The sequence below is a fragment of the Protopterus annectens genome, chromosome 3.part0 (assembly GCF_019279795.1).
Source record: "Protopterus annectens isolate FY-2018-M chromosome 3.part0, PAN1.0, whole genome shotgun sequence".
Classification (NCBI taxonomy): domain Eukaryota; kingdom Metazoa; phylum Chordata; order Ceratodontiformes; family Protopteridae; genus Protopterus; species Protopterus annectens.
The window spans coordinates 390550532-390563654 of record NC_056731.1 but is presented as its reverse complement, the minus strand read 5'-3'; the positions used below and the strand labels follow the sequence as shown (position 1 = coordinate 390563654).

Sequence of the window (13123 nt, the reverse complement as noted above, 5' to 3'; positions counted from 1 at the left end):
AATAGCTGGGAGGGAAGAGTGGGAGGAGGATAAGTGGACATTTGGACTGAGGCCTGGCGATTGTCTTCCCTGCTGGGGATTGATGTTGGAGTGTGGGAAGTGGGAAGTGATCAGGGAGTCTTGGGTGGGGGACTTGCTCTGGTGGAGTATTAGGTTGGGTCTGGAACAGAAGTTGCATTTGGAAAGGGGATGGCTGGTGGGACATGTAAAATGCAGAGTGATGACTGTGGGAGTCAATCAGAGGATGTTTGACGGGACTGGAAGGACAGAATGGATGGGCAGTTCATGGGGAGACAGTGTGTGTGTGTGTGTGTGTGTGTGTGTGTGTGTGTGTGTGTGTGTGTGTGTGTGTGGCTCCTGTGTGTGCAAAGGGGTCTAGAGGATTTGGGATTTTTGCTTGAAAGTGTTTGTGTGGGTGTTTTTGTGCCTGTGGGGACTCCTGGGAGTTTTTCTTCAGGTAGATGGCAGGTGTTGGAGGTGACTGGGAGCATGTGTTTTCAGAGTGTGGTGAGCTGGAAGATTTTGGAAGTTACCTGCAGAGTGCTGTGTCAGGGATATTGGCTGAGTGAATGGGTGTAGATGGAAAGATGAATATTTTGAGCTGGGATGCAGGATTTGGCTTGACTGGACATGGTTAGGTCTTGATGGGGATAATTGTGGTGGCTGCCAAGGGGGCAGTTGCTGGAAAATGGAAATCAAGGTCTAAACCAACTGCACCTGAAGTTGTGAGTGTTGTAGCAGAGATTGAAGAGTTGGAGGTGGGATCTTAGGGGGGGTGGGAGTGGGTTGCAAGGAGGAAAATGGAAGCTGTGGGAACAGTGCATGCAGAGTGGTGTTTTGGAGGAGGGCAGGAGCTAAACAGTTTATGCAGTGTTGGACTGGTGGTGGCTGTACATGACAGCATACATGATGTGTGATGCTTGTAGCTGAACTTTCTGACATAGTTTGTTTTCTTTTGTATGGATGTGTGTACGTGATTATTCAATTGATGTGTTGAAAGAACACGCATGCCCCAGACACAGTAATGCATGTAAAGAAATGTCGGCTTTCACTGCCAATGGCCTAAAACTAAGCATGATTAAAAAAATACATAAAAATTAAACCAAGAAAATGATATGACTTGATTAACTCTACATATCACTACAATATTTAAGTCTCAGGAACCAACCAAACGGGACACACCACGAGAACAAGAAATATTTCCAAATGTCCTTTATTAAACGATAACAGAAATGAGCGCTTTCGCGTGCTTCTTGCACGCTTCTTCAGATACATATTACACTGTCCAAGCCAATCCCTTATATACTTCCATCAATGGTAAACGCCTTTACCTAGTTAGGTAATCAATTAATTAAATAATTAAATATCAATTGATGAATACCTTGTTATGTGAAAAACTTCAATTAGAACTTCAGGCAAACTTAAGGTTCTATATAGACTTCAAACATTAAATTCTAGTAACTTAAATACAGTCGCTCATTGCAATACTAATGAATTCTCTTATAAAAGTGCATTTCTAGCAAGATATTATTATAAAAATACACCTTATAAATCATTTAAAAATTTTTCATAAAACATAGCAGAAACTATATCGATATCATTTGTTCTGCATGCACCTATTAAAAACTCTTCTTAAAAACTCATCTAAAAACACGAACTAAATATATTTGTATGTACATTCACAATCAATATTCATACACATCATCATGAGTTGACCTCCAATGACAGTGGTATTTACATCAAGATTGTGTATTTGTGTATGGGCCCGTATATTATTCAATTCTTAAAATATTTTTACCTTCACCATCAACTTGTTGAAAAGGATCATTGAATGCTTTCACTTGCGTGATGCATATTACCTTCAGGTTTATATTTGATGTGTATAAATCCATTCGTATGAAAATTCTGTGAACTACCGTGAACAGGTAGACCACTACAGTGAATTAAAAAATATATATTGAAATATGAAATTACATAACTTTCAATACTGGCTGCTGATCAGCCAATTCCTGAAATATCGTTCGTCACATTCAAAATCGACGTGAACCTGTATAGATGATCAGAATATATTATAATGATTGTCTAGTTTATTTGAATTGAACTTCCTTGTTCATCACAAGTTTGGTGTTATACAGCCACCTAGTGTTCAAGTGAATATCTACACTGCCTTGCATGAGTATTGCGCTATCTTCTCTTGTGCAATATTCATAGCGTCTATCATCGTAAACAGCTGTTGCAAAATAAAGACGAACAAACGCTCGTGCTCAGCATCTAATGTCAGATCATAATGCCCCACTCAAAATAAGTTCTCTGCTGTATACTGAGAACAAACCATACTACCATCATACTTAATGCACATCCCATTCCATTATTATATATATGCATGCCTTTTTATTTTAAGTATATTCCACATTCATTCAGCTAATCGCTGACAAAATCTAGTCTCACTCACTTAATGTAGTGAAGCGCTCTCAGGGAAGTGCTCCCACTCAGAGTCATTCTTCATTCTTCGTTATACTCTATCAGTTAAAACACAAACTTCTATAAGTCCTAATGAAAACACGTCTGTCTACTTCTCTTAGATAGCCCAATGTATAACTAAAATGTAAGATATAGTAAAGAATGAAGTTTCTAACCCCATGCTGTAACATCTGAATGCAATAAAACAAGGTAACATCCATGTAAGTCTGATGGAAATATCTTATGTAATTGTCTAATTCGGTATTTAAATATTGATCTTGATCCATAGATATCTGCTGTTGACCTAACTGAATATAGTAGTGAGTGAGCTGATAAAGTTGAATCTGGGTGGGATTATCGAGAAGATATACATCTATATGTACATGTACACGTTGCGTACATGTACTTATATGTACATATACTAGGATGACCTAAACTACAGACCTGTATTGTCCTGGTACTGGTATATAACCTATCACAATCAACATATCCTTGATTTCATCTGTATGATGCCGTGTGTATGGCATCATTTTGCTTGAGCATCTCATATGTCTCATACATCATTAATGAATACTCCTCACCAATTAAACATCAATATGTATAAATAACTAACTAAATGGAGGCTTGGCTGCCGTCTAGTGTATAGATATGTTGGAATATTTCCCTAAATATTCATTGTATAAAGGGTTTGACACTGACGTAGCTATTAATCCCAGGTTCTCTATGCGCTCCTGCTCTAAAAATCCATTCCATCTCCAATCTAGCTAAAATGTTGTTGTTATCACCCATCCTGGGACTGATGGGCACTGTTTGTAATATTCTGAATTTAAAATGATGTGTTGGATTTGAGTTTATATGTTTAGCTAATGCATTCAATTCCAAATGTTTCCGTATGTCGTATACATGGTTATAAATGCGTTCTCTAAGTCTCCTCTTAGTGAGGCCTATATAAAAGGCTGGACATAGATCGCAATTTGCCATGTATATTAAATTCTGGGTGTTACAATTAGTCCGTATCCTAGGGGAAAATACAAAGTGACCATGTGGATGTTGATATTCTTGTATATTGTTAATGTATGGGCACATACTACAGTGTTCACAAGGATAAGTACCTGGGGTGTGAGCATTACTCACCCCAGTGGACAGATTATGATGTAACTGTACTGAGAAAATGGTCTTCAAATTATCACATGTTCGAAACACAAAACCAGGTTTCTCACCCACTATCATCCTGGTATCATCTGCTGTAATGAGGATGTTCCAGTGTCTTATTAAAATGTTCTTAATTTCATTAATATCATTGGTGTATTTCAAGACAAAATTAACCTTGCTGTTACTATTATTATATATTGAGACTGATCCTTGTTTCAAACTCTTATCTATAATATTTGTTCCACAGTGCCTATTCTGTGCCTCCACCTCTCTCTGTTCTTGAGGTATAATCCTACGTCTCGTTTCCTGTACTAATCGGCTGTTATAGCCCCTGGCCATAAACATCTTTTCCATCTTGTCTGCTTCTATACTCAATGTGGCTCGATTTTTACATATTCTATTTAACCTCCAGAACTGTCCATTCAATATTCCCTGAAACATGAATCTTGGGTGCATGCTTCTATAATCTAATAAGGTGTTCCTCCAACAAGTTTTTCGGAATATTGGGAGTGGGATTTCGGATGTGGATTTGGAGAAGTTGACAGAAGCCATGTGGAATACTGTATTTATAAAGTGGCAGGGGATGTTCTAGGAGCTGAGTATGAGAGTGGAGGAAGGTACTGTCGATGGGGATAGCTGCAGTTGGGGGTGCAGAGGGTGGGCATGAGGGGGATGGCACAGGAGCTAGAGTGTTGGTGGTGAATAGCTGGGAGGGAAGAGTGGGAGGAGGATAAGTGGACATTTGGACTGAGGCCTGGTGATTGTCTTCCCTGCTGGGGATTGATGTTGGAGTGTGGGAAGTGGGAAGTGATCAGGGAGTCTTGGGTGGGGGACTTGCTCTGGTGGAGTATTAGGTTGGGTCTGGAACAGAAGTTGCATTTGGAAAGGGGATGGCTGGTGGGACATGTAAAATGCAGAGTGATGACTGTGGGAGTCAATCAGAGGATGTTTGACGGGACTGGAAGGACAGAATGGATGGGCAGTTCATGGGGAGACAATGGGTGTGTGTGTGTGTGTGTGTGTGTGTGTGTGTGTGTGTGTGTGTGTGTGTGTGTGGCTCCTGTGTGTGCAAAGGGGTCTAGAGGATTTGGGATTTTTGCTTGAAAGTGTTTGTGTGGGTGTTTTTGTGCCTGTAGGGACTCCTGGGAGTTTTTCTTCAGGTAGATGGCAGGTGTTGGAGGTGACTGGGAGCATGTGTTTTCAGAGTGTGGTGAGCTGGAAGATTTTGGAAGTTACCTGCAGAGTGCTGTGTCAGGGATATTGGCTGAGTGAATGGGTGTAGCTGGAAAGATGAATATTTTGAGCTGGGATGCAGGATTTGGCTTGACTGGACATGGTTAGGTCTTGATGGGGATAACTGTGGTGGCTGCCAAGGGGGCAGTTGCTGGAAAATGGAAATCAAGGTCTAAACCAACTGCACCTGAAGTTGTGAGTGTTGTAGCAGAGATTGAAGAGTTGGAGGTGGGATCTTAGGGGGGGGTGGGAGTGGGTTGCAAGGAGGAAAATGGAAGCTGTGGGAACAGTGCATGCAGAGTGGTGTTTTGGAGGAGGGCAGGAGCTAAACAGTTTATGCAGTGTCGGACTGGTGGTGGCTGTATATGACAGCATACATGATGTGTGATGCTTGTAGCTGTGAACTTTCTGACATAGTTTGTTTTCTTTTGTATGGATGTGTGTACGTGATTATTCAAGTGATGTGTTAAAAGAACACGCATGCCCCAGACACAGTAATGCATGTAAAGAAATGTCGGCTTTCACTGCCAATGGCCTAAAACTAAGCATGATTAAAAAAATACATAAAAATTAAACCAAGAAAACGATATGACTGCTTGATTAACTCTACATATCACTACAATATTTAACAGAAAAAGCATCAGCCCACTGGTGTAACAGAAGACCCATCTGCAGCACCTGCAACTTGGATTTCATTACTGTACTTGTACAGCAGAACCAGCCAAGAAGGAAGGAGCTGGGCAGCCCACAGTACTTTTGCTCACTTGGGGTTGTGTTTGAGCTATAAATCATTATGCCAGCTGCCCCAGTGAATGCTAGAAGGGGCATCCAGGTGGCACATGAAGACAAGGAGATATTCACAGTATGTCATGCACACAGAAGCATGTGCCCAGTCTGAATGGACACAATTATGCATCTAGCACCTGGGAAAGGAAGAAAAGCAGTAGGGCATAATATAATGGAGTTCTGACCTTACAGTGTGGGTGTCTTTAGCAATCTCCGACAAATATTCTGCTGTACAGGAGGCAAATAAGGCTATGGTCAAATTGCAGGATGGTAAGCCTTCAGTGAATTCAAGGAAGATCTTATCAACAGAAGTTTCATAAAATCATGCCATTATTACTACTATTGCAAAGCCAGAAACAGATTTACAAGCAGTAGAATTATGACTTACCTTTAGCTGCCCTATTTCTTTGAATCTGAGAACTTCATTCTCCCAGAGATCCATTGATTTTCCAAATACTGTCTGGCATTTTCTAATTGAAAAGAATTATGGAAATTTTAGCAAAACTCCAGCAATACAATCATAAACAATAACTGATTTATTTATTTGATAACCAAGTTAAGTGAAGGACATTTTTCAGTCACACCCTGGCCAAGGCAGTCAACACAGAACATTTTTCATTCTCAGTATTCAATGAGTTTACCACACTACAAAATACAGAAAAAAGAATATAAAATATTTACCAAAATTGCTGCAGTCATAAATACAGTAAACAGATATCATAACTAAAGTAGAATTAGTAGTAAGAGTAAAAAATCAAAAGGTATGTACTTTTCATTATGAAAGATCTGCATGGTAGCAGCTCATCCTCTGGGACCACTAGGACTATAGCACCTGTTTACGGTCACCTTGACAGAGCTAAAACTTTTCCAGGCATTAGCTTCTCCCCCTCTCCCATATCCCTAGCACATCATCATCACTCATCAGATCTTAAAACAAAAAACAAAAAAAAACACCAGCAGCACACACACAGTTAACATTAACTACCCCACTCACATCCATACCTCCTCCTCCTCCTGCCAAACTGGAAGGAAGGTGGGTGAGACTGCAGGGGAAGATGAACCACAGCCATGTAGATCTATTGTTATGGTACGTACTCAATTTTAGAATCTGTCATGGTATTGGTCATCCTCCTCCGTAAAACCAGTAGAGTCCCCAGAAAATATTTGGATGGTCTCAGGAAAGAAGCCTTGAATTACAATAAGCCCAAATGATGCATGAGACCTGAAGATTTGTAATACTTCAAAAAACTGTCCAGAGATGCACTGTAGCAGTGCTGTAGCAGCAGTGCAAACACCAATAGATGCATTAAGGAAATTGATTTCACAGGTGGCTATTAGTCCTGTAGAGTGAACTTTTGAGTAACCCTACTGGGAGTTTTCCATGCTTCTGCTTAACACATCTAATATAGTTGGAGAACTATTTTAGCAAGTTACTTTAGAGACTTTGGTGTCTAATCTGTTAATAGCAAAGGAGATATACTGAATCCTTCCTAATGCCTCTCGTGCGGTGGATATAAAATTCTGGCAGTCTCTAAATGTCTAGGCAAGAAAGCAGGTATTCTTAGCTGTTAGAATGATTCAGAAAAAATACAAAATAGATGTTTGTTTCTTTAACCATCTTAAGCATAGAAAAGTGGAATAAGTTATTATTACAACTCTGTCTTTATGAAACAGCACATACAGTGAATTAATGCACAAAGTCTGTAGTTCAGATATAACTTGATGGATGTGACAGCCGATAGGAAAATGGACTTTGAGAAGATGAACTGGAGGCCAGTTCAGATATAATCTGGTGTCATCTGCTCCAACATAAAAATTGAGGTCTCATAGTGCAAAACGATCTCTAATCACAGATCTCAAGAGGAAGGCTCCCCTCGTGAAGCTCTTAAAACACATTAAGAGAATCTAAAGGGAATTCTGACAACCTAAATGAAGGTCTGAAATGGCCCTAACTGAATAGATGAGAAGCTCAATCCTGAATGACAAATGTGAATGAGGTACTCCAGGATCATTAGCAGAAGCAGTGAAAGGATTCATACCCCTCACACAATGTCCAATCCACAAAAAATTAGTCCATTTATCTTTACACATTTTCATGGTGTTGGACGTCTGTGTAGAAACAAGGATATGGACCATTGTTAGGGTAACCTTGTTCCGTAGCCATCACTGAAACAAACAATGTCAATCAGTTACTGTAAACCACTACAGAAAAACCCTTCATACGAATCACCACGAATGAAACCAACGTTCTTTTACACTTCTTTATTACAAAAACACCAACTTCTTCCTCTAGCGCCTCAGCTCACAAAGCCTTTAACAGAGTACATCAAACATTCAGCCAATTGCTCTATACATCATTGCCCAATTGCCCAATGTGTTAAATTTTAAAATAAAAAGAGATTTGTTTTCTTAATTGTTTCTTAATATCATATAACAACTCATTATTTTTATATATCTGTTCCAAAACTGTAGCTTGTAAACCAGTGACATCACCACCATGTGCATGTAAGAAATGCATAGCTACTGGACTTATTTCACTTTTCTTTTTCACATCTCTTACATGTTCCTTTAACCTTTGTGAGAAACATCTTGTTTCTCCTATGTAATACTTCTCACAGGGTCATCTCAGAGCATAAATTACTCCTTCACTACTACAATTAAAGCAACCTTGTGTCTCAGACCTTTTTTTATTTATCTGTGGAAACTTATTAACTATATACTGACATGCTGAACATTTGCCACAGGCAAAAGTGCCTGTATTAACTAATTCCAACTGCCTACTTTATGAGGGTAAGAAAAACTTCCCTTTCACTATGAAGTCTTTACTATTTCTTCCCCTCATATATGAAAGTCTTAATTTTTTATTTTTAAAAAAATCTAATCTACCATCTTTTTGTAACATATCACATTAATATTTTACTACTTCAGCTAACTGTTCTGAAAATATAGTATACTTTGACACACAATATATATATATTCTTGAATTTCCCCTTCCTTACTAACCACTTCATTTAACTGTAATTTTTTATACACTTTACTGCCCCCTCTTACATTACTTTTTTCTTCTATTTTTCTTTTAGCTTTCCTAACTAATTCTATATCATAACCTCTATCTATGAACATTTTGGTAATTTTTTCCAGTTCTTATTTACATTCATTTTTCTCACTACACAATCTTTCCAACCTTGTGAATTGTCCAATGGGACTGACTCCACTATATGTGGTGGATGAAAACTGCTGCCATGTAGAATATAATCAAAGTTATCAAATTTTCTATGGATTCTGTTTTTTATAGTTTTACCTTTAATTCCTTCCAATATTATATCTAAATAATTCACCTTTGTCCCCATTTGTAATCCATTAAATTCTATTTTAAATCTATTATGTAGACTTTGAAGAAAACTATCTACCTTTTCCTTACCCCCTTCACAAATAAAAATTAAAGTTATCTATGCATCTGAAATATTTATTTATTTTAGTGCCCATCCCCTGAGTTTGGCTCCAGGAACAGAATCTTTTCCATTTTTCAGCATAAGATTTTCTAGTACTAGGTGTCCTTGCCTCCAAAATGCCATCCATCACTTGCTTACTGAGGGATGGTAACAGAGAGATTAGGTAATTAGCCAGGCTGCCAGGTTCAGGGTTTGAAGCTGTGGGTGCAGAATCTGGCCCTCCTGCTGAGACAGAAGGGTAGGAGTCTGAGGCAGGTGCCATGGTGACAGCAGTGACACACTGCGCAAGAGGGGGTACCAGTGTTGGTGTGGCCAGTCTGGTGTAATCAGTATTGTCCTTGGTTTGTCCTGTTTGATCTGTAGTAGTACCTTGGAGAGGAGAGGCAGAGGGGGAAAGGCATAAACTGATAGGTTTTTCCAGGTGAAGGACAGGGCATCCACTTTCCAAGCTTGTTTGTGGGGAGTCCTTGTGAAGAATTTGTCCAATTGGTAGTTCTGGGAGGAGGCAAACAGGTCTATCTCTGGGCTCCCCCATTTGTTTCTCAACATGTTGAATATCTTTGGTTCCAGTTTCCACTCGTGAGGGTCCATGAGATTTCTGCTTAGGTTGTCTACCAGTGTATTTAGTTTTCCTGGCAGGAATTGAGCCTGAGGGTGCACTTGGTAGCTCAAGGCTGTGTTCCACAGAGCCAAGGCTAGTCTGCAGAGAGGATATGAGTGGGTTCCTCACTGCTTGTTTATGTACCACATAACAGTGGTGTTTTCCATCTTTACCAATAATTGTCCTGGAAGAATGTGGTCCTTGAAGGCTGTCAGAGCATTCTGTACAGCTAACATTTATTTTTATTGATATGCAGGTGCATTTGAGTTGGGTTCCATTTGCCCTGAATGCACTTCCCTGCCAAGTGAGCCCGCCATGCATAGTCTGATGCGTCTGTTGTTAGGGTTTGGGCGGCAGGGGGTAGAGTGAATGGCAGTCCCTTGTTCTGGCGGCAGGCCTCTGCCCACCAAAGGAACTCTATCTGTAGACAAGGTATGATAGGAATCATTGATTCTAGATCCTGAGAATGTTGACACCATAGGCTTTTTAGATACCATTGTAGTTTTCCCCATATCCAGTCTTGCATATGGAATTAGTAGAATCCAGGAGGTCATGAACCCCAGGGCTTGCAGTATTTTCCTTGCAGATAGCTGGGTCTTTGTGGCCAGTAGTTTGAAGTAGGCTGTCAAATGAACTTGTTTCTCTGGAGTAAGGTAGCCTATCTGGGAAGTTGTATTCAAGCTTGCTCCCAGGAATACAATTTGTTGGCAGGGTACAAGATGTGATTTATTTTCGTTTATGGTGTACCCCAGAGAAGTTAACAATTTCCTTACAAATGCCAGATGATTTAATAGTACGGCCTGGATTTCTGCCTGAATTAGATAACCGTCCAGGTATGGGTACATCTGAATATTTCTTTGCCTGCAAAATGCAATGACTGGAGCTAGGCACTTTGTGAATACCCTGGGCACAGAAGATAAGCCAAGGGGCAGTGCAGAGAACTGATCGTGCATGTAGCCTGCTTTGAAGTGTAGGTATCTTCTGCAAGATTCCCTTATTGGGATGTGCAGGTAGGCTTCCTTTAAATTCAGTGTTGCCAACCAGGCATCTTTGCCTAGCATAGGAAGCAGCTGATGAGGAGTTAGCATCTTGAATTTTGGGATCACCAAAAATGTGTGTAGTATAGACAGGTCTAGGATAGGACACCAGGAATTATCTTTTCTGGGTACCAGGAAAACGTCTTGAGTAGAAACCTTGTCCCCATTCTTCTTTTGGGACAGGTTGAATACCCTGATGCTTAAAAGAGAGAGAACTTTCTTTTGAGCCTTTGCCCACTGATTTGGAGGTAGATCTGGCCAACCGTTTGGGGTTGGTAAGGAGTGGAAGTGTAATCTGTATCCTTGGGAAACTATATTTAAAACCTATTTGTCCTGGGTAATGAATTCCCAATTTTTTGCCTGCAGGGCAATCTTTCCTCCTAAAGGAACTGTCAGTTGTGCAGGGCTTGGAAGGTTTAAAGTTAAGTCATTGAGACAGTTTTACATAGGGGGGAGTCTTACTACTTCCTGTTTAGGAAGTGGGAACTCCCACTGCTTAGTCCTGTGAATACCTTGGGACTGAAGCCTGGGTGTTCTGCTGGTTCTGGGTTTGGACTGAGAAGGCCTGGAAGAGGAAGGAAAGGGCCAATGCCTACTGAATCTGGGAGGCTGTACTTGCAGGAAATCTTTAACAGTTTGCATAGATTTAGCTTTTTCCTCCATCTTTTTAAGTACTACTTCTGCTTTGTTGCCAAACAGGCGGTCTTGGTTTAAGGGAGCATCCAGCAATTTAGCTTTAACATGATCTGGCAAAGATTGCTCCTTAAGCCAAGCATGACTTCTAAGTACAGACCCAGTGACAGCAGCCCTGAAAGATGCCTCTAAAGAATCAAAACCGCATTGCAAAGTATGTTTTCTAACTTGTTCAGCAGAATGCATTAAATCTTGTAAATCTTTATTTTCAGCGCAGTCAGTAATCAACATAATTTTCTGTTTAAGCAATCCAATAATATGCTGCTGATACTTTAACATATGAAACTGGCAGTTTAAGGCCCTAATGGCCCAGGTTGCAGAAATGTATACCTTCTTACCCCATCTATCCAGTGCCCTGGAATCTCTATCAGAGGGGGTAGGATTTTTGGCAGTAGTAGCCTTAATGCCCTCGGGTCCCTGCGAAAGTGTCTCAGGATCCTCAGTAGGATTTTTAAAGAGGACCTTGTGAGAGTCAGGAACCCTGTAACGTCTATCAGGTGTTCTGGGAGCAGGAGGTAAAGAATCAGGGGCCAGGCATCATCAACAATATCCAGTACAGGCGGGACGGCCAAAGGTCTGTTTTGAGGCAGGAGTACGAAAGCCCTAAGCCTATTTTTGGTGTCAGAGTAATCCTCGCTCTCCCAGTGAAAATGCTCCCTAAGAGTATGCAAGGTTTCACCAAAAGAGAAATCCTCTGGAGGGGAAGCAGAGGGAATAGAGTCCTCTGCATCAGAATCCTCATAGGTAAATAATGATAAATTCTGTTCATCAGAGGAAACAGAAATTTCAGAGTCCTGATCAGAATCAGAAGGAAAATCAGTCCTAGGTCTCTTAGAGGGGGAAGAGTGGCTTCCCCTGATTAGAGTAATAAGGTCTTCAGCCATTCTTATCATTTGTTTTTTAGGCATAGGGGCCTGAACATGCAGTCTGGGCTTTGGTTTTCTAGGCATGGATCAAGTTTTAAGCCTTGAAGAGGAAGATGGCATTGATTTAATATGCAAGTCAGTAGGCTTGAATACACCCTCAGAAGCCGATGCCTACACAGCTGCTCCGGACCCATCCAAGGTAGAGAAATCCACAGGTTCCACAGTCGAAGAAGCATCTCGCGGCATACCGGACTCCGAATGGGTCTCAGTAGAGGCCTGCAAATCTGAGGTAGTGGGCATCAGGGGCTGGGAAAGCACCTTACTGAGTATCGGCGAACTGGCGACTAGCTTAGGAGAAGCATCGTCAGCAGCTTTGGACCTATGCGGTCTGCCTCTGTCTTTATCTTTGTGTTTTTTTCGGAATGTTGGTAGTCAGGTGGCTTACCAAAGCCATTTCTGGATAATTGAACAGAGTACCAAAATATTTAGAAGCGTAAATAAACTGACGACGAATAGTTTGAGGTTTGACTAAGGCACAAAACCCAACAGTGAGGTACGTCGTGGTCTGGGCCTAGGCAAGGAATGCAGTACAAATGAAAATCTTTAAGAGGTATTTGCTTTCCACAAGAAATACAATTGTTAACTTTTACTGACATCGGTTTAGAGAAAGAAAAAGGTTCCGCAATGGGGTACTTAGCTTAGTTGAAGACTTCAGTTCTGAAACTCGAAAACAAAAATTTCAGGAGACTGCTTACCAGCACTTGTGAACTGCTGCTGCTTCAGGCACCGCAAAGCAAGAAAGACTGATGGTAATGGCGTTGACTGCATGCTTTATACCCCTGA

General features: G+C 40.6%; 1 protein-coding gene across 2 annotated transcripts in view; it reads right to left on the bottom strand.

Moving 5' to 3' along the window:
- Nucleotides 1-13123, bottom strand: part of VPS41 (VPS41 subunit of HOPS complex) — a 2347711-nt gene that overhangs the window by 575322 nt on the left and 1759266 nt on the right. For both annotated transcript variants that reach the window (XM_044064839.1, XM_044064840.1), the window contains exon 16: nt 6020-6101. In XM_044064839.1, coding sequence (XP_043920774.1) covers nt 6020-6101 — 82 coding nt within the window. The remainder of the gene's footprint in view (nt 1-6019; nt 6102-13123) is intronic.